Raw genomic sequence first — 22,085 nt, forward strand, 5'->3', positions numbered from 1 at the left:
TAGAACCAATTTAAAGCTGGCAATACACCAGTAGAACAGATTTTTGCAAGGTTTGTGTGATTTTCTATTGGTGGGGACAAATTGACATTAGTTTCTAAATGAAGTGATTAAAGAATTTGAAGTAGCGGAAAATAAAAAAAATTCTGGAATGAAATAATTTTTAACTGTGAATGTAGTTTTCATTTGGGAAAATTCTGTACATCTGGGATTTCATTCAAATAACAGGTTTAAACAAAATATTAGGGGCTTTTCAATATATTAGTTGACCCAAAGGTGTAAAAAAAGAATTTTCTGATTTGTTTTTTTCAAAACCATTCAAATAGGCAGGAAATCAGGATACGTGTCCCAAATCTCCACAGACAATAAAAAAAAATCTGAGATGTTTAACCCTTCCATATTTCATATAAAATAAATAAATACATTTGTTGGAGTTGCTGGACATTGAAGAAGCAGCAACACACGGATGAGGTCGCCCTTCTTCTCACCCCCCCTGCCCTAACTAAAGCATGTAAAATTATCTGTATGTTCCTTCTTCATAACTAATTTCTGTGTTTTTATAATTCATGGCAGCTATTCATTTTATATTTATATTAACTTAAAGGGGTTGTAAAGGGAAAAAAAATGTTCCCTAAATAACTTCATTTACCTTAGTGCAGTCCTCCTTCACTTACCTCATCCTTCAATTTTGCTTTTAAATGTCCTTATTTCTTCTGAGAAATCCTCACTTCCTGTTCTTCTGTCTGTAACTCCACACAGTAATGCAGGAGTGTCAGGATGCCCACTAACACACAGCTCCTTTCTCTATCTGCAAAGTAGAGAGTGTCCTGACACGTGCCTGCTCGCCCCCTCCCCCTCAAGAGGCTTTCTCCACACCAGGGAGAAAGCCTTTGCATTACGGTGTTGAGTTACAGACAGAAGAACAGGAAGTGAGGATTTCACAGAAGAAATAAGGACATTTAGAAGCATGAGGTAAGTGAAGGAGGACTGCACTAAGGTAAAGGAAGCTATTTAGGGAAAAAAATCCTTTACAACCCCTTTAAGCTGCAAGTGAGAGTAATTATGATTTATATGTTTGTGTGTTCTGACTCCTGAGATTAACCTCCGATGAAAAAAATAAAAAAATTGCTGGCTGCACAACTTAGCTTATCAGAGCTGCCTGACCCACCTGGCTGTGTGTCTGTCTAATATGTTGACAGACCGGGCTGACTGGTAACTGCTGAGATACAAGGGTGCAGCTAGAGTACCGTGTACAAGGCATATGAGTTCCTCTGCCCTAGCTCTTTGTTTCTATGTCACAGCAGGGATTGGTTGAGCTGTCTGTCATTGTAGGTCTGTGCGTAAGGTGGCGATACTGAGTACTGGTACATACCAGCTGAAAGGAAGCCCCAAGCAGGACTTTATATTATGATTATACTCACCTGGCGACAGCATCTTCCTTTCATTGTGTCCTTGTCATTTGTCACTGTCTTTAGCAACTGCAAAAGTTTGCTCCTTTTGGTGCTAATAAATGTGTTGCGTCTTTTTGTGTGAACATGGTGTGCTGGTGGTATCTTGGATTGGGACTTATGTTTTACCACAACAACATTTTATAATTGGGTCAGATTGACTGCACTGGATTGTTTTGTAATTATTGTCCCTTTTATCCATGGCTGCAAAAAAAAAAAACGTTCTCATATGCATTCAATGGGGAGAGGGCAAGGTGGGAGAGGGGTGGCTAAGAGACATAACTTTGCATTTTCATTAGCAGCTCTTAGGAGTAGTAGGTTTATAGCCGTGCAGAGTTCCGCCTGGATCTTGCGAAACAGCCTGGGAACACAGAAAATATAGAATCCCTGGACTGTCCTGCAGAATGCGGGACACTTGACAACTATGACACACTATCATTACACGCCTCAAACTGAATATAATAAACTCATAAAGAGTATATGTGTCATGATAGTGGTTCTTTAAATACTGACATATATATATATATATATATATATATATATATATATATATATATATATATATATATATATATATTTAATCTGTGACTTATTAAATACAGAAAAGGCACTGTACCTAATTTAGTTACCAAAAATCTATATAACATTGATATTCCAGACAAACTAAATGGGTTGGTAACTTAATCATGGATCCATTTCCCCCTCCATGCTTTGCTTTGATAAATGGTGTATGATTGTGGTAAACACATTGATGGAAAGTTCCTTGGAAACAGGGCTGATGTGACAAGTTTTTTTTTTACTCTATGAAGTACCATATCATTGAAAAGTTGTTTTACTTTCTATGTGATACCACCATAACCTTTTTCTGTATTGAAGCTAGTATGGATGTGAAGTACACTAAATTAATTTTATGAATGTTAAATATATATATATATAGATATAGATAGTGTGAATGCACCCAATAAGGCTAATTTACTAAAGGAGTTCAGAATCTTCACTCAAATAATTGTGTCAATGTTTACTTCAATTATCCAATCATATGCAAAGTAATTTCCCCTTTATTTTGAATACCCAATCATGCAGATTAATTATTAAAAAGGAATTTGCATGACTGGATAACTGATATGCAGGGCCGCTGATAAGGCAGTACAGCCAGCCCTCCTGTACCGGGCCCAAGCCCCATTACTTCAAATGGGGGTCCGGCACCTGCCGAGCAGGAGAGCCATCTGTACTGCCTTGTGACACCTGTTGATCCCCCTGCAGCGCTGCTGGCTTTCTCCCTCGAGCAGCTCTGCATGGGGAATTGGTTCTACATACTTGCAAAGTGTCCAGATTAGAAGCAGCAGGGACACCTGCAGAGTCTCTGTCTGTGCCTCTCCCAGGTCCTGAATTCCCCCTCTGTCTTCTCCCGGCTAGGCTAGCAATCGTCAGTGTTATCTCTTGTCAGAGTGATGAAAGAGCAGGAAGCTTGCCCCACCTCATCCTTGAGTCCTGATCTCTGCTCCCCCTCCCTCCAGATCATGCTCTGTGTTTACTGCAAACTCCAGTGCAAGCTATGGGGGCTTGAATTGAGCAGTGCTTTTGCTAAAAGGGGTGAGTGGGTGTGTTTGGAGGAGGAGGGGGGGTTCAGGGGGTTGCTGCTGGAGTGAAGCAACAGAAACTTCAGGAATTTGGAGAGGGGTGAATATGCCAGGTGCCAGCCTAGAGCTGCAGTTAGATAGACACTAGCTGCCACTGCAGTGCTAGAGCCAGTGAATACATCTTTCCCTCAAGCTGACAGACATCTATGATCAGTAATTTCTACAGTATATGCCACCCCTAAGGCCCCATTCATACTTGCATAGCGGGAACACATGTTCCTGCACTAGTTGTTTCCGCTTGTTTTTTTCACATAGGGTAGCCCATTCACTTGAATATGTTGCCTGTACGTGTGACAAACATATCATATAAGCTCTAGAACATTTTAAGGCATTCAGCTTTGTAAATCTGCCACATGACAAAATGTGGGTCTGCTAATTGCATTTGGGGTGCCATTAACAATTAATGGCACCACAAGCGCCATGCGCATTTACAGTGCATTATTGAAATGCACTGCAAAATGTGCATTATCTGTGCACTTTGTCAAACATTCAGGAAATGTCAAATGTGAATGCGGCCAATCACGATGCCGCCACTGACCCGAAAAAAGAAAGAAAAAAACTCGACGAAGGCTCCCTCAGTCTGACAGCTCCTCAGTCTGACAGCTCTAAAAGCCATGGATTGATTTACTGTTATTCCTCGCTGCCCACCCAGAGCTATATACATGCCATTGCTGCAAGCCTTTACTTCACAGCTGCAGCATTTTTAACGCAGGCTGCAGAGTTTGATAGGCAGCACCAACCAGGGCCGCCATCAGGAATTATGGGGCCCCTTACACAGCTTCAGGCATCCCCCTGGAGCAGAGAACCGGGGGGGGGGGTGCTGCCGCCATAAATTGAGAAGCGGGGGGGCTGCCGCGGATTGAGAAGCGGGGGGGGCCTTTACACAAAAACGAAGAAATAAAGAAAAAAATATATAAAAAAAGGGGGGTAGCCATCCGGGGCCCTGGGGACCTCTGGGCCCTTTAATAAAAATAAAAAATATATATATAAAAAAAATATATATTTTTTTTAAAAAAGGGGGTTGCCATCTGGGGCCCTGGGGACCTCTGGGCCCTTTAATAATATATATATATATATATATATATATATATATATATATATATATATATATATAAATGTATGTGTGTGTGTGTGTATATATATATATATATATATATATATATATATATATATATATATATATATATATGTATATATATATATATATATATATATAGATATATATAGATATATATATAAAGAAATTGCAAAAAAGGGGGGTTGCCATCCAGGACCTCTGGGCCCTTTAATAATAATAATAAAAAAAATATATATATATATATATATATATATATATATATATATATATAATTAAAAATAAACATTTATGAAAAAAAAGGGGGGTTGCCATCCAGGGCCCTGGGGACCTCAGGGCCCTTTAATAATAATAATATATATATATATATATATATATATATATATAAAAACAAAAATAAAAAAATAAACATTTATTAAAAAAAAGGGGGGGTTTGCCACACATGGGGCCCTGGGGACCTCTGAGCCCTTTAATAATATATATATATATATATATATATATATATATATATATATATATATATATATAAAAATATATATAAAGAAAAAAATATATATATATAAAAAAATATATATAAAAAAATATATTTTTTTTATAAAAAAAGGGGGGTTGCCATCCGGGGCCCTGGGGACCTATGGGCCCTTTAATAATAATAATAATAATAATAATAATAATAATAATAATAATATATATATATGGGGACCTCCGGACCTCTAAAAAAAAAATGGCTCTTTATTAAAAAATAAAATAAAAATATATATAAAAAATATTTTTTTTTATAAAAAAATTAATAAAAAAAGGGGGGGGCGCCATCCGGGGCCTCCGGGCCCCTGGGGACCTCCGGACCTTTAAAAAAAAAAATTGCCCTAAAAAAAAAAATTTTTTTTTTTTTAAAGGGGGTTGCCATCCGGGCCCCTGGGGACCTCCGGGCCCCTTACAGGTGTAATGCCTGTACCCCCCTGATGGCGGCCCTGGCACCAACTGTCAAACTCCCTATTGAGTTCAATGGGGCCGCTCTGCAACTTAAAGGCCAAACACTTGGGTCACAGTTGTATGTAATATTTCTGGGGGGGGGTCTGTCAGGTATGGGGCCCCGTGATTTCTAAAAGCAGCTCTCCTTATATGACTATTCACTCAGTTGAGTAAAGATTCTCAACTCCTTTGTACAGACTTAATGTTACTTTCAGCCATTTTGAAGCAAAGTAAAGTTTGATTTCACCAACTTGTCTCATTGGCAGAGAATAGGGATGAGCTTGGGCGTGTTCGCACACTCCATGTGCAGAGCCCGCCAGGAAGTCGGCACAGCCATGTGCTAATCACAGGCAGGGAGACATTGTCCCGATGCTCGGTTGCAGAGATCAGGAAATGTCTCGCTGCCTGTGATTAGCGCAGCGCCGCTCCAACTTCCTGGCGGGCTCTGCACATGGAGTGTGCGAACACGCCTGAGCTCATCCCTAGCGGAGAATGTACTTGGTGGGGCATTTGGTGTGGTGTATGATGATGGTCAGTATGTCCATAAAAGGAGTGGGGGGGGGGGGGCGGGGAAGGACAGTAGGCAGTATGTACAGAGATTATGACGGTGATCAGTATGTACAGGAGAGGTGTGAGGAGGGTATAATTGTGAACAGTATTTACAGGAGAGCCTAATGGTGAGAAGTATGCATAGGAGAGGAGTGTAGAGGGTATGATTGTGAGCAGAATGTGTGGAGTGTGGAGGGTTTGAAAGTGAGAAGTGTGTGTAAGGAAGACGTGTGGGGTATATGATGTTGGGTATTAAGTGCAGGAGCAACAAGGAGGGGTAGAGAAGTGGTTAAATAGTGATGGGTATCATCAAAAAACTACTGTGCTTAATGCAAAAAAATAAAATATTTAACACCACAGTTAAAAAAAGCCGGTCATTAGACCAACTTCTTTCAGGTAGGCTGCTGTACAAATGGGCCAAATGTTGGACGGTTTCTGTTGGACTAGCCGATTCTGACATTTGACATGACATTCAGGCTGTGTGTACCAGGCTTTAGAGAGTTTAATATATGTAGTGAGTTTACACTTTTGTTTGTAGTGGGTTTGGATCAAAAAATAGTTAAATGGAATGGTTTAAAAAAAAAGCTTCACATTATCTGGGCATACTGAGCAGCTCCACACAGCAACAATGACTGGAGATTCTGACACCCAGTCCCTCTTCTTAGTCTGACCCTCCTTTTCACCTTAACCCCATTGCCTGTGCCTGCAAACAAATCCCTCCTAACATGAACCATCGCCAGTTTACCTCCTCACATCAACTCAGCTCAGCTCACTTTCCTCTCTGCAGGATCTCTGTAGCTGGGCAACATGCTCCTATCCCGCCTGCAGGTAGTGTCAGAAGCAGCCGGCAGTAGCTATGCTCTTCCTTTAAATTCTTTCACAGACAGAGGGTTTTCCTGCAGGTACTCGATGAAGAGGAGGGGCATGGAGCACCAGCGAGGGACCCCAGAAAGAGAGTATCAGGGCTGCTTTGTGCCAAACTATAGCACAGAGCAGGTAAGTGTAGGCATGTTTGTTATTTTTATTAAAAAAACCCTGATGGTTTACGACTGCTTTAAGGTAAAAACCTTCTGCCTTTACCACCACATTAAGATGGCACACAGCGAGGGTGCTAGAGACTACTATGGGAGTTATAAAGGAGAATCCAGACACTGGAAGCAATGACATACTGCTGTCCCCACAGTCCTGATCCTGGGACAGAACCTGGGATAAAGCTGTAGTGGGACAGTTTACCAAAAAGCGTCAACCTCCTGGCAAATCCAGTACAATTGGCAAGCATGCATAAATATGTTCTGCATTAAAAGGTTTATACATGAGGTAATGGTGGAATATGTATTGCATGAATATAACTTTATTTATCAAACATAAAATGTCTGCTTTTTCCTTAGAAACTTCCCCTGGAGAATCAATCAACATGAATGGAATTGACAATGGAATCAACAGTGTATGTTCAATTTGTGGAGACAGAGCTACAGGGAAGCATTATGGAGCTTCCAGTTGTGATGGATGTAAGGGGTTCTTCAGACGTAGCATCAGGAAGAGTCATGTATACTCTTGCAGGTATTGTACTTCTTTACTCACAATAGTATCTATAATAGTGAATCTGCCACACACAAGCCGTTATCTAAACATTGTACACTAAGTGAAACCACTTAATAAATACATTTTTACTCAAAGCAACAAATGAAATGAATCAGTAAACTGCTACTGCCATCCATTTCCCTAATCTAATTTAGAGTAAATGTCCAGTTAAAATGATATAGAAAATGGTTGGAGTTCTCCCTTCCATGGGTTTCCTCCAACATTCCAAAGACATGCCTCTATGGTAATTGGCTTCTGCCAAATTTGCCCTACTATGTGTAGCACTACCCCTGAAGGAGCTGCTGAATTGTTTTGTTACCTCTATTTCTTCGCCGTCTAGGGTATCAGATGAGAGTTGAGAAAAACTTCAATGTCCACACTTTAGACTTCTTTTTCTCTACTTTATTTACCAACTGTGGTAGAAGAATAAAAGTGGTAGTTGAAGAGGAGGAAAGCTAATAGGTAACAGGTTCAGGTGTATAACTTTTGTTCGGAAACACTCTTTCTCCCAGCAACGCAGCTTTCGTCGCCACTCTAGCCAGAGCGGGTATAGCGCACCTGGATAGGCCTCTCTCACTAGCCTAGCAGCCAGGGTGTCACATGGAAACTTGGTAAAGTCTCTGCCACTGACCTTCCCAAAGATAAAGGTATATTCGGTCCAAAATCCTCTCGGCACAGGATTAAGCACCCGGATCTCTCCCAAAGAACTTCTTATAAAATTAGAACTGACAGGCGATCATCATCCAGCCTTCCAGTAATAGTGCATCCTTCGATGAAGTTCTAGGCCTCTCCTAAAATACCAGCCTCTTGCTCGGTGCTCTCTAAGACAGGTTCTTCATCGAGTGACTTCTTCCCTCAGGACGGACAGCTCAGGACCACTCTACAAGCGTAGACCCAGTCTGACTGGTAGATCACAACCCCAGGTCAACGTGGTCCCAGAGTCAGGAACACTTGAACACTCACCCCCGGCCATGAGGGCCACACACGGGGGGTGGTGGGACGACAGACCCAGGATCGGCGATGACCCCGGGCTAGTGACGTCTGTCCCTTAAGTACTCCTCCCCAGCATGCTCAGCGGGACGATCAACTCCCTCTGATTGGCTGCCGAAGGGGAACACCCAAAAAACCTTTGCCTGACTGCTGCCACTCTCGGCCTGGGATGATAACGACACCCCAGACAACAATAGTGCTCACTCACAGTACAGCCATGGCTGGAACAGAGGCCCAAATTTAGTGAAAAATCATACAGTCTGAGTCAACTAACTCTCAGACTACCCTCTAAATTTAAAGCAGCACCAGCTAAAAAGTAGCAGGCCGCTACATATATTTATGTATGAATGAGCATTAGGGACCTTGAAAATTCCTTGAGGGTAGGGACTGATATGAATGTACAATACACTGTATATGCAAAGCGCTGCATAATTTGTTGGTGCTATGTAACTACCTGTAACCAATAATATCAGAACTATCCAATTGTGGGAATTTATAAAAATCTAAATCACTGTCCTTGAAATTTTATAGCAATTATTTACCAGTATTATTTCCCAGGGATTGCAGTTTGTCCTATAAGCTCTCCTATATTTAGTTGAGGTGCCTTCTCAATGTCAGGCTATCAGGCCTAACTCCTGCCTTATTTCAATTCTGGTAAGGGCACATAAAACTGGCAAAAATCAAATATGCTATTAGTATTGTTTAGAAATGCTAAGGGTTTGATAGCCTGTTTACATCATTGCATGAACAAAGAGTAGACGTGACTGCAATGAGATCCATTCATAATGAATGAGCTATGATAATGCAGCACGCAGTAACACATGATAAAACTTTTTGTGGCTCATGCATCACCACAGCTTAAGGAGGTATGAACAGGTCCTAAAAAAAATACAACTGTACCATTCTTCAGAAGACCAGGGAAAATATACACACTGAGCTATCATTTTCGTTGGGAAAAACATATAAATAAAAATAATAATAATACAACATATACAATTGCATTACAGGTCACATTGTAATTTAATGTTTTTAAAAATCCCCAATACTTTTCAATCTGCAGCTCTGTTATTTTCTGTAAAATTCAATGCAATATGGCAACCTGGAGACATTATGGCCATAGATGGTGTGCAAAACTCCCTCCAGAAATGTCATTTCCAGCTTGTGTGATTGGCTTACTGTTTTTCCCAGAAGTCTGCACTAAGATACAGGTCCAATTTTTGGCACCCCCCTGCAACAAAAATGTCATTTTTGGTGAGATACTCTCAAAGGGAAATCACATCTAAAGGGAGGAGACCCTGTAAATTTCCTCATTAGAGCCCTGCAAGTGCAGCAGCTGAATGATAATAAGGAAAACACTCCCATGCACAATCATTTTGCACATAGACAAACAAACAGCTATTTTTTTAGAATTACAACCTGTAAAAATCTGCAACAAAGCTTGTTAAAATTATTGCAATGTACATTGATCAACACAAGGGGAGTTACTCTTTAAATGCTATCTGTGACCACATCGATATTTTTTTGTCAGGAAAGTATATCTTAACCCAAGAACACACATGTAATATGGTGCATTTTATATTCGTTAGATGATTTGACTGCATTTGTTTTCTTTTGTAAATATATTTTCTGAAAATACAGAAAAAATATATATGATCTTTGTGTCCTTGTAAAATCCTATAGACTGAACTGATTTCTCAAAGTTATCAGCTCTCACAGTTATGTTTTGCGAACTGATTGGCTGTGCCCTCTTTGTAATAGATGATGAGAGGGGGGTGTTTGTTGTGCCAATTAGGAAAGAAGCTTTGGGTGACAACACTGTTACTCCATAGATACAGAAGAGTCGATGAGCATTGTCACCCCAAGACAGGAATTGTTTTATTGGCAGGATTACCGGGTAAAAATAAAGTAAAAAGATCTGATAAAATTAAACTAATGAGGCCACTACATCCAAAGGTCCATACACACGATCGGGCTTTTGCCGGGCCAAACTTACATCGGAACTCCAATGGAATTCATCGATGGGGCATACACACAGTCAGAATTTCCGATGGAAAAAGTCTGTCTGACTTTTTCCATCGGAAATTCCGATTGTGTGTATGGGGCACGAGGTCTGGTAAGGTACAAAATATATTACAATTTTGTTTTTGGATTTAGATACAGTTTATTGTAACTGCTTTCTGCATCCCCACTGAGTATCCAATGTAGGACAGACTGGATTCTTTAAAGTGTTACTAAACCCCACAACAGTAAAATCAGTCTGTATATGCAGTAAAGCATACTTGTTATACTCACTATAGAACCTAAGGGGTTTATCCTCTGCATTGTGTAAAAAGGCTATTTGATCTTGTCGTCTCTGATCCTCCCCTTCTTCCACAGTCCCCAATCTATCTGCTGATAGAACAGAGTCTTGGGGGGAAGCTGCACATGTTCAGTTTGGTGTGTATTGCTAGAGAGTTTTTTTTTTCTTGGGAGAGTGCATTTGATCAGCACAGGGCAAATCAACACTGTCCAGGCAGAGTGTCAGGGGCCCTGTAGCCTCATAGGACAATCAGGGGAGAATGAAAACTCCTCCTACAACCTTTAACCAGACACTGATAGAAATCACAAAACTGTTCTAAGGCCCCTTTCAGACTGGGGCGGGAGCTGCGGTGGCGGTATAACGCCGCTAAAAATAATTGCATCTCCATGTTCTGTGTACTGTGGGAAACCAGATATAATGAATGCCGGGTCCTGGGTTTAGTAACACTTTAAGTCCACCCAGCAAGAATGGAGTGGAAGCATGGATTGCATTTTTCCTTTCTTCTCTCTATGTGATAGACATGCAGGGATATAAAAGGACTCAGAGGACACACATTGGTTGCCAAAGAGGATGCATGAACCCCTTAAGTAGAATTATAGGCAAAACCTTTTGTTTTCATTTTGGATAGAGCAATGGAGGGTTATAACCCCTGTCAGATTTTTTCCACCAAAACCAAGCAAGAATTGAGAGGAAATCCCTCCAAATTAAGGGAATGCCTTGGGGACCTCAGGTCACCAAAACTAGTGTCCCCATTGAAATATTTCCCCACTACTACATTTCTGGGGACAACCTAAAATTTGGTATTTTCTTTTACGTTCACTTTCAATAATAATGGTAAACAGGACAAATAGAGATGGTGAATTTCCTTAACAGGGTATAGACAGCAATAAAAACAGTCAAGAATTTGAATACTTCTGCTCTAAAAACTAAACAAAAAGTTTTGCCTTTAGTTATACTTTAACCACTTCCTTACCGCGTCATTGTGAAATGACGGCGGCAGGAACCCCTCCTCGATCCAGGAGGACGTCATGTGACGTCCTGGGCTTTCCGGGTGGATATCTGAATGATGCCTGCAGCGAGAGGCATCATTCAGATATCCTTCTCTCCTGCCGGCGATTCTGCACAACGTAAGAATGATCGTAGCGGCGATTCCGCCGCTAGATCGTTCTTACAGGCGGCGGGAGGGGACATCCCCCCCCTCCCGCCGCCATCCGGTGCTTCTCCGGGCTCTCCCGTGCCATCGGGGGCCCGGAGAACGAATCGTCCGGCGCTGGCAGGAAGCATAGAGATGACTGGTGACCAGATGGTCACCAGTCATCTCTATGACCGTCGGAGGACCCGGGCGCGATGTGATGACGTCACGCCCGGGTCCCCGTAAGTAAACAAAGCCGCAATTGCGGCTGCTAAGCAACCACAAGCATGAGATCGGTGAATTTTTTTTCACCGATTTCATGCTTTCCAGCCTGGAGGAGAGATGTGGGGTCTTATTGACCCCGCATCTCTCCATAAAGAGTACCTGTCACACACATTCCTATTACAAGGGATGTTTACATTCCTTGTAATAGGAATAAAAGTGATAATAAAAAAAATAAAATAAAAAAAAAAAGTGTAAAAAAATAAATAAATATGTAAAAAAAAAAAAAAAGAAATACATTTTTTTTTTTAACGCCCCTGTCCCCAGTAGCTCGCGCGCAGAAGCGAACGCACACGCAAGTCCCGCCGACATATGTAAACACCGTTAAAACCACATATGTGAGTTATCGCCGCGTGCGTTAGAGTGCGAGCAACAATTCTAGCACTAGATCTCCTCTGTAAATCTAAACTGGTAACCTGTAAAAAAATTCAAAGCGTTGCCTATGGAGATTTTTAAGTACCGAAGTTTGGCGCCATTCCATGAGTGTGCGCAATTTTAAAGCATGACATGTTAGGTATTTATTTACTCGGTGTAACATCATCTTTCATATTTTTCAAAAAAATTTGGCTAACTTTACTGTTTTGTTATTTTTTTTAATTCATGAAACAATTTTTTTCCAAAAAAAGGCGTTTGAAAAATTATTGCGCAAATGGCGTGCAAGATAAAACGTTTCAATGACCGTCGTTTTATTCCCTAGGGTGTCTGCTAAAAAAACATATATAATGTTTGGGGGTTCTGCGTAATTTTCTAGCAAAAAAATATGATTTGTACATGTAGGAGAGAAGTGCCAGAATAGGCCTGGTATGGATGGGTGTATAACTGCCCTGTATGGAAGTGGTTAAGTAAAATCTGTAAATTTAAAGAGACCATTAGATCTGCTTTCACCCTATTGAGGCTCACTGTTTATGGACTTCCAAAATGTTGTTCAGACCATCATATGCCATAGAACAAGAAGGGTACAAGTCCAGTAAGTTAGGCCTTCTACTTCAATTACTCTTACCAAAGTTACTGTCAAGTTGATAGGTCCTTTTTCCATGGTGCCTGTTCAGGTGGAAATAATCTATATCTAAAGCTTCAAACTACAATCTAAATCTTTCCTTGATTCAGATGCCCAAGTGTCTTTGCCAGCTAAAAGTTGAAGCCAGGAGCAGAAGCCAGGAAAGCTTTACATCATCTTCAGAGATTTGTATTGGCATTATCAGTGGGGTATATCTTGAAACCAGAATATAGATTTGCTCATCTCTAGTAGGAGTGGAACTTTCTCGCAAATTCTTTGATGGAGTCACACCAAACATGGGGGTATATTTAATTATCAATGAGCCAGATCCCCTGGTCAGACCCTATGGTGCACATGGCCTGATAATGGCTGCATAGTCAATGTACTGCCACTGTTCTTTTGAATGTTGTTGGAAATGTGATTGAAAATATATAAATTGGCTGGACCTGAAGGACAGAAAAAAACAGCACACTAGTACAAAAAGCAACAACTGGTTAATTTTGCTGAATGTATTCTTAAGGAACAATCCCCACAGTATCTGTACCCTTGGATGATGGCCCTATAAAAGTCTATGATGAACCAGCTCCCAGGCATGGATAGTTAGATTGAGAGTTTTGGCATAAACATTGCTGATGGCAGTGGCTGTTAGATTTAGGTAAGTATATTTTACATCTGGGGCAAGAGAGAGTAAGACACTTTTGATCAGAGCTGCTAAGCAAAGTAAGTGCACTTTATATAAAGAATATGTAAACAGATTCTACAAAAAATCTTACCCAGTTTGAACAACTGCACATTACATAATGTGGCTTACGTGTAAATATATATCTTCTTGTAGAACTCCAAAAATAATGCCTAATCGTTTATTTTTCTCTATGTTTCAGGTTTAGCAGACAGTGTGTTGTTGACAAAGACAAACGGAACCAATGCAGATATTGTCGTCTAAGAAAGTGTTTTAGAGCTGGAATGAAAAAAGAAGGTAGTTTGTGTTGCTTTGTTTTAATCACCACATTTTAAAGCCACAAACAAACGCTCTACGGTGGGGGTCACATATTGATAGAGATTAGAGTAGCTCCAGTATGGTACCAGGGCTATGAATGGTCAGTTGTTTAGCAAATAAATATGTTGACACCAAATGGGTAAGGCCCCTTTCACACATGCGGACAGTATGTCCGTATTTTATCCATCCGTTTTCGGATGAAATACGGACATTCATGTATCCCTATGGGATAGCAGGTGTCAGCGGATGAACAGAGCGATCCCCGCTGAGCAAGCGGATGAGAAAGGTACGGATTCTCACGGGATCCGTATGTTTGAAAGGGGCCTAATTGTTAAAATAAACAGAAAACAAACAGGCAATCATTTTAATACATGGGCATTAAACAAGCAATCATTACAATATATGGGCAACAAATGGACAAAAGTTATAATACATGGGTGACAAATGCATAATTTTTACAATAGTGACAGCAACAGTGACACATTGAATCCCAGTCCGCTTTCCCTTTCCAATTTAAAACCATTCCATTGTTAACGTTTACAATTATTTTTTTAAATGCATAAATATTTTTCTCATATTTTCTAATTTCCTTCACCAATCAGCTGTTCAGAATGAAAGAGACCGAATAAGCACAAGAAAGAGTGGATTTGAAGGAAGCAATATCACATCCATTAATACACTGTCACAAGCAGAGGCTTTGTCTCGTCAGGTACAGAAAATAATATTCTAAATGGAATGTATGTATTACAATAAGATCTGATGAGCCCCAACCTGAGTGGGGAGATTGGTGTTTCTCACAGAACACAGTGCCTCCATCCCTTCTCCAAAATTCACAAGTCAGCAATAAAATTACCAGATTTAGATCAAGATTTAAATAATCTAGATCCTGTTATTAGCTGTGCTGTGCAGGGGGCAGGTCCTTCTAGCTCAGGCTCTTAGTAGCACACTTGTACAGACAACCAAACATGTCCGATGAAAATGGTCTGCGGACCGTTTTCATCGGACATGTCTGCTGGGAGGTTTTGGTCTGATGTGTGTACACACCATCAGACCAAAATTCCTGCGGACAGAGAACGCGGTGACGTAGAAGACACCAACGTTCTCTAACACGGAAGTTCAATGCTTCCACGCATGCGTCAAATCAATTCGACGCATGCGTGGGATTCCGGGCCGCTGGTTATACGTCATAACCAGCAGACATGTCCGATGAGTTGTACTAACCATCGGACATGTCCGACGGACATGGTTCCAGCGGACAAGTTTCTTAGCATGCTAAGAAACTTTTGTCCGCTGGAAACCTGTCCGCTAGGCCAGGAAACCGGTCCGGTAGGCCATACACACCAGTCCGCGGACCAGTTTCAGCAGACATGTTCGGTCGTGTGTACGAGGCCTAAGAGGTTGAACTAGGTGAAGGTTAGGCATCTGGATGGATCCCAACATTAAAGCAGGGAACTCTCCAGAGTCTGGACCGGCTGAGTGACATTAGCCAAAAACAGACTCTGGCCTGCTGTCGGCTGAAGATGGGTTACAGAGTGCAGAACAAAGTGCACTACTGTGACCTACAGGAGAAGTAGGGCCAAAAGAGCATTGAACCTACAGGAGAAGTGGGGCCAAAAGAGCATTGGACCTACAAGAGAAGTGGGGCCATAAGAGCTTTGACCCTACCTCTCCTTTAACAGACCCAAGTGATGATCATGAGGAAGAGTCCCAGGAGAGCCTCAGGTCTTGTGCACATCGCTGGATGGAGATCAGGCTTAGGTAAGGATTAGAGGGGCTGAAGGGGGAGCTGCACACTGTAGTTTTTGTTTTACCTTTGATGCATAGAATGCATCAAGGTAAAAAAACTTTCAACCTTTACGACTACTTTAAGTCAACCAGCTCATTGAAGAGACTGCACCTTCTGTAGTTGTTGAGCTGATAGGTTGAAAGAAGCTGATTTAAAAACAGAGCTCTGTCCAGTGGTTAATCTATAAACGTGTACTGTCCTATTGAATACAATGCTTTCAACTTTTTCTTGTAATTTCCTTTACTTATGATTTCTATGATGCCAGTGGCAGATTACAGTGGAAATGGTCTGGTGAGACTGGTAACCGACAACTGAAATTACATCCTTTTACACTTAAGCCCTGTACACACGACCGGGAATCCCGTTGGGAAAAAAAAACGTTGGTATTCCCGATGGGATTCCTGGCAGGCTTGACTTGAAAAGCTGTGTATATACACACAAAATCCCGCCGTTCTTTTGAATGGCAAGAACGCAGTGACGTCATCTTTCTACTCCGTCGCTGCCATCTTGCTACACCCCACACTAACCTTGTATGCTACCGCACATGCATCAAAGTGTTATCGAGCATGCGCGATTTTTCACCCACACAGACGTATGAGTTTTGGAGAGTGTTAGTGTTAGTAAGTGTTAGTAAGGCATACAGTAGTACAGTGGGTATACATTTGTATGTGAATACAGCATTTGGAAATTAGTAATCCTCCTTGATGAGACAAAGAGGTTGGTTCACTAATGGAGTGGTGAGTGAATGAAAGAATGTTAACTTAGCTCAGTGAATATAGTGAAGGTGTATTTACTTCAATTACCCAATAATTTGCAAGCCAAAATCTTGCACAGAATTGGTTATTTAAAATGAGCCCAGCCCAATGACTCATGTGGGTATTCACTTTGTAACATTGCTGTCTTAAAAAAAAACTATAATTCAATATGAATATAGCAGCTAATAAAGAAATATACTACTTAGCTAATAGGCCAAACTACACAGTCTTTATGGGCCATACATGGATCAAAATTCAGCCGGTTCAGCAGGGATCAAAAAATTTTGATCTATGTATGAGTAGGAAGGTTGTACAGAAGTTGATCTACTGATTGACTTCTGTACAACCCCCCTTTCGATTTTTCCCCAGTAGATCAACACTGCAGGCTATAGCGATCGGTGTATTCTGACAGCGGGAAAGTCTCCCAGCTATCAGAATACTATAGCTCAGCGGAGGAATTCTCCATCCACATCGAGTATGTGGATGGGGAATCAAGTCAGTTTTTTCCTTCAACCCGCTGGTTAAACGCAAAAAGCTGACTAATCTATGGGCTGCCTAGGTAAATTGGTAAGTGTTTTTTTGGACTCCTTTTTTGTTGTTTAACCACTTAAGCCCCGGACCAATATGCAGCCTAAAGACCCAAGGTGTTTTTACAGTTCGGGACTGCGTCGCTTTAACAGACAATTGCGCGGTCGTGCGACGTGGCTCCCAAACAAAATTGGCGTCCTTTTTTCCCCACAAATAGAGCTTTCTTTTGGTGGTATTTGATCACATCTGCGGTTTTTAGTTTTTGCGCTATAAACAAAAATAGAGCGACAATTTTGAAAAAAAAGCAATATTTTTTACTTTATGCTGTAATAAATATCCCCCAAAAACATATATAAAAACATTTTTTTTCCTCAGTTTAGGCCGATACGTATTCTTCTACCTATTTTTAGTAAAAAAAATCGCAATAAGCGTTTATCGATTGGTTTGCGCAAAATTTATAGTGTTTACAAAATAGGGGATAGTTTTATTGCATTTTTATTTTTTTATTTTTTTTTACTACTAATGGCGGCGATCAGCAATTTTTTTCGTGACTGCGACATTATGGCGGACACTTCGGACAATTTTGACACATTTTTGGGACCATTGTCATTTTCACAGCAAAAAATGCATTTAAATTGCATTCTTTATTGTGAAAATGACAGTTGCAGTTTGGGAGTTAACCACAGGTGGCGCTGTAGGAGTTAGGGTGCACCTAGTATGTGTTTACAACTGTTTGGGGGTGTGGCTGTAGGAATGACGTCATCGATCGTGTCTTCCCTATAAAGGGAATGACGCGATCGATGCGCCGCCATAGTGAAGGACGGGGAAGCCGTGTTTACACACGGCTCTCCTCGTTCTTCAGCTCCGGGGAGCGATCGCGACGGAGCGGCTATAAACAAATAGCCGCGCCGTGGTCCCGGATCGCTCCCCGAGCGGACCCGACCTCCGCATGTAGCGGGGGGGGTCCCGATCGGACCCCCCACCCGCTAATAGGCGAGGACGTACCTATACGCCCATGTGCCTGTACGTGCCATATTGTGGACGTATATGTACATGGGCTGGTCCTTAAGTGGTTAACTAATATGGCAGAGTAGACTCTCCTTTAATTGCTTAACCTCTTGACGACCGCGCCATAGCCGAAAGACGGCTACAGTTCTGTCGAGTTATTCTGGGAGGACGTCTACGGACGTCCTCCCAGAATCCTGCTCCCACGCGCCCCCTGGGGCGAGCTCCCGGAATCATCCGTGACCGCCGGGTCTAGAAGACCCGGCGCATCATGGATCGTGGTAAATTGCCACTGATAGTGGCCGTTTACCACGTGATCGCTCCATCCAATGATGGAGCGATCACTTGTAAACAAACCGGCGTCATGTGATGACGCTGGTTCCTCCCTCCCCTCTCTGTACCGATCGGTACAGTGTGAGAGGAGAGGGGAGAGCGGAGGCAGCAGCAGTGCTGTGGGCTGGATCTGTGACAATTGCAGTCACAGATCCAGCCATCCATCCCTGCCCAATACAGTGTGCAATACTCTGCAATACACAATACCCTGCAATACCACCTGCCAATAATCTGCCAATACTCTGCCAATACTCTGCCAATACTCTGCCAATACCCTGCCAATACTCTGCAATATCCCGCAATACTCCACAATACTCCACAATACCCTGCAATACTCCGCAATACCCTGTAATACCCTGCAATACTTCGCAATACCCTGCCAATACTCTGCAATACTCCACAATACCCCACAATACTCGGCAATACCCTGCAATACTCTGCAATACCCCGCAATACCCTGAAATACCCTGCAATACTCCGCAAAACTCTGCAATACCCCGCAATACCCCGCAATACCCCGCAATACTCTGCAATACCCTGCAATACTCCGCAATACTCTGCAATACTCTGCAATACTCTGCAATACTCCACAATACTCCGCAATACCCTGCAATACTCCGCAATACTCCGCAATACCCTGCAATACTCCGCAATACTCCGCAATACCCTGCAATACTCCGCAATACCCTGCCAATACTCCGCAATACCCTGCCAATACTCTACAATACCTTGCCAATACTCCGCAAAACCCCGCAATATGTACCCCCCCTCCCACCACCCTCCATTGCTTCTACCCACTCATGGCTACGATCAAAGCCAAGATCATTCTAGTGCGGCTCCTAATCTGGGTCACAGTAATCATCCAGATATTTTTTTTTATATAATAATAATAACAAAACTACTAAAAGTACTGATTCCTCCTCTACTCCCCACCTCACATATCTTCTCCTATTATCAAGCCTGGGGGTCGGCACAACCCCATAGCTCTTCCAACTCAGCTTCTGTCCCAGAGTATTCCATCTGCTCCTTCCTATTTGTAGTCCCCTTTCGCTCTTCTACATATAACCCCCCAAAAATAACCAACAAAAAAAGGGAGAGAACCCTCCCAGACCCACCCCCCAATATCTCCTCCTCTCCCGCCCCTCAGTCCCCCTCCATTTGCCCTGTCCCCTCTCCCGAGACAATGAATTCATTCCATGGTGACCACATTTTTAAATAGATTTCTCTCTTTTTCCTACTTGTCTATACTAGGTCTTCCATCCTGTTCACTTCCTCCACTTTTTGATACCACATACTCATAGTAGGAGGTTGTCTCTGTTTCCGTTTACATGGTATGCACTAAGTGACACAGAATGGAATTCCTATATGTATCCCCAGAACTCTCCGATAAATGCAAAAGAAAAAAATGCTGGCTCCTCCGGCATTTCTGATACACTAAATCTTTGAATGGTCTCTCGGACCTCTTTCCAAAATTCCCTAATTCTAGAGCAGGACCAGAAAATATGTAGCATACTACCCTGTTCTGTCTGGCATCTCCAGCATTCCCCTGTCACCTTTGGGAAGAATCTATGGCGTCTTTCCGGGGTTCTGTACCACTGTGAGATAATTTTGTAATTTGTTTCATGCATTTTTGTACATGTTGCTGTCTTAAATATTGCGTTTATCATTTAAATTTTTTGAGAATCCCGGAACGTCCTCCCCAGATCTAATTCCCATCTATGAAAAAAAGGCAACTGAAAATTCTCCAATGGTTTAATCAATTCTAGATACTGCATGCTTTCTTAGTTCTTTTTCCATACATTGTTTCTCAAATGGTGTTAGGCCGCGTACACACGATCAGTCCATCTGATGAGAACGGTTAACCGATGAAGCTGACTGATGGTCTGATGTGCCTACACACCATCAGTTAAAAAAAAAGATCGAGTCAAACGCGGTGACGTAAAACACGACGACGTGCTGAGAAAAATGAAGTTCAATGCTTCCAAGCATGCGTCGACTTGATTCTGAGCATGCGCGGGTTTTTAACCAATGCTCTTGCATACTAACCGTCGGTTAGACGTCCATCGGTTCAATTTTAAAACAAGTTATACAATTTTTGACCAAAGGATAACTGACCGATGGGGCCCACACACCATCAGTTTGGACCGATGAAACGGTCCTTCAGTCCGTTTCCATCGGTTTTGACCGACCGTGTGTACGCGGCCTTAGACTTCGGTCCAGCCTACTTTGGCGCCCCTACCGTACTTAAGAAATGTCTTATTTGTGCTGCTTGCCAAAAATCGAGTTGAAAAGGGCCATTCTTCTGCATCAACTCCTTCATTGTTGGCCAATTACCTGAGACCATAAAATGCAAGGCCTGAAATAGTCCTCGTTCCATTAATAAAGCAAAAGGTCCTTTTTGTATACCCGGTATAAATTGGGGATTACCTAATATAGGCATCAATGGTGAATTACATGTCGATATTTTACCCCCAGAAAAAAGATTTTGACATACTCGTAATGTGGGCCCTATTATTGGATGCATCTTAGTATTGCTTGTAATATTTTTATAACACCAGGGGGCTCTACTTAATAATTCCCTACATTGTGCTTGTTCTAAGTTTGGCCAGATTTTCATATCCCTATGTCGGCACCAGTCCAGTACTCGTCCTAAATGCACTGCTTGATAGTACTTATATACATTAGGGACAGCCAACCCCCCATACTGTTTTGGTAAAGATAATGTCTTCTTAATCCTCAGTTGTTTTCCTGCCCAGATAAATGTTATGAATAATGTTTGGATATGTCTAAAAAATATTCTTGGTATTGCAATTGGGACTGCCTGGAGAAGGTAATGGATCTTTGGTAGGATATTCATCTTAATTATATTGCTTCTTCCAAACCATGAAAACATTCCCCTGTGCCATTTCTCCAGTAGTCCACTCACTTTACTTAATATTGGTACGAAATTTAATTCATAGATTCTAGACCTATCTGCTGCAATTAGTGGGCCAGATTCACAGAAAACTGCGGCGGTGTAACGTATCGTCTTTAAGTTACACCGCCACAAGTTTTCAGCGCAAGTGCCTGATTCACCAAGCACTTGCGTGTTAACTTACGGCGGTGTAACGTAAAGCCGTCCGGCGTGAGCCCGCCTAATTCAAATGGGGCGTGTACCATTTAAATTAGGCGCGCTGCCGCGCCGGACGTTCTGCGCATGCTCCGTTCTCAATTTTCCCTCCGTGTTTTGCGCAAACTTATGGCACCCCAACGTGTTTTTTGAACGGCAACGTGCGTAACGTAATTTCGTATTCACGGACGTCTTACGGCAAAAAAAAAAAAAATTGAAATTCGACGTGGGAACGACGGCCATACTTTAACATGGCTGTTCTAAATATAAGCCATGAAAAAGCACCGATAACTTTACGACGGGAAAAACCGACTAGCGACGACGTAAGAGATTGCGACGAACGCGCGTATCTTTGTGGATCGCCGTAATCACCTAATTTGCATACCCAACGCTGGGAAACGACGTGAACTCCACCCAGCGGCGGCCAAAGTATTGCATCCCAAGATCCGACGGTGTAAGTCAATTACACCTGTCGGATCTTAGGGCTATCTATGCGTAACTGATTCTATGAATCAGCCGCATAGATACTCTCAGAGATACGACGGCGTATCAGGAGATACGCCGTCGTATTTCGTTTGTGAATCTGGCCCATAGTCCCTAAATACTTCAG

The 22,085-nt window shown here is 41.9% G+C and overlaps 1 protein-coding gene across 6 annotated transcripts in view; it reads left to right on the plus strand.

The window, feature by feature from the left end:
* Window positions 1-22,085, plus strand: part of HNF4G (hepatocyte nuclear factor 4 gamma) — a 184,547-nt gene that overhangs the window by 132,769 nt on the left and 29,693 nt on the right. For all 6 annotated transcript variants that reach the window (XR_005749522.1, XM_040354454.1, XM_040354455.1 and 3 more), the window contains 3 exons: window positions 7,070-7,241; window positions 13,844-13,938; window positions 14,562-14,668. Coding sequence is in view for 5 of the 6 variants with exons in the window: in XM_040354454.1 (XP_040210388.1) it covers window positions 7,070-7,241; window positions 13,844-13,938; window positions 14,562-14,668 (374 nt within the window). In the remaining variant the exon portion in view is untranslated. The remainder of the gene's footprint in view (window positions 1-7,069; window positions 7,242-13,843; window positions 13,939-14,561; window positions 14,669-22,085) is intronic.

The sequence above is a fragment of the Rana temporaria genome, chromosome 5 (assembly GCF_905171775.1).
Source record: "Rana temporaria chromosome 5, aRanTem1.1, whole genome shotgun sequence".
Classification (NCBI taxonomy): domain Eukaryota; kingdom Metazoa; phylum Chordata; class Amphibia; order Anura; family Ranidae; genus Rana; species Rana temporaria.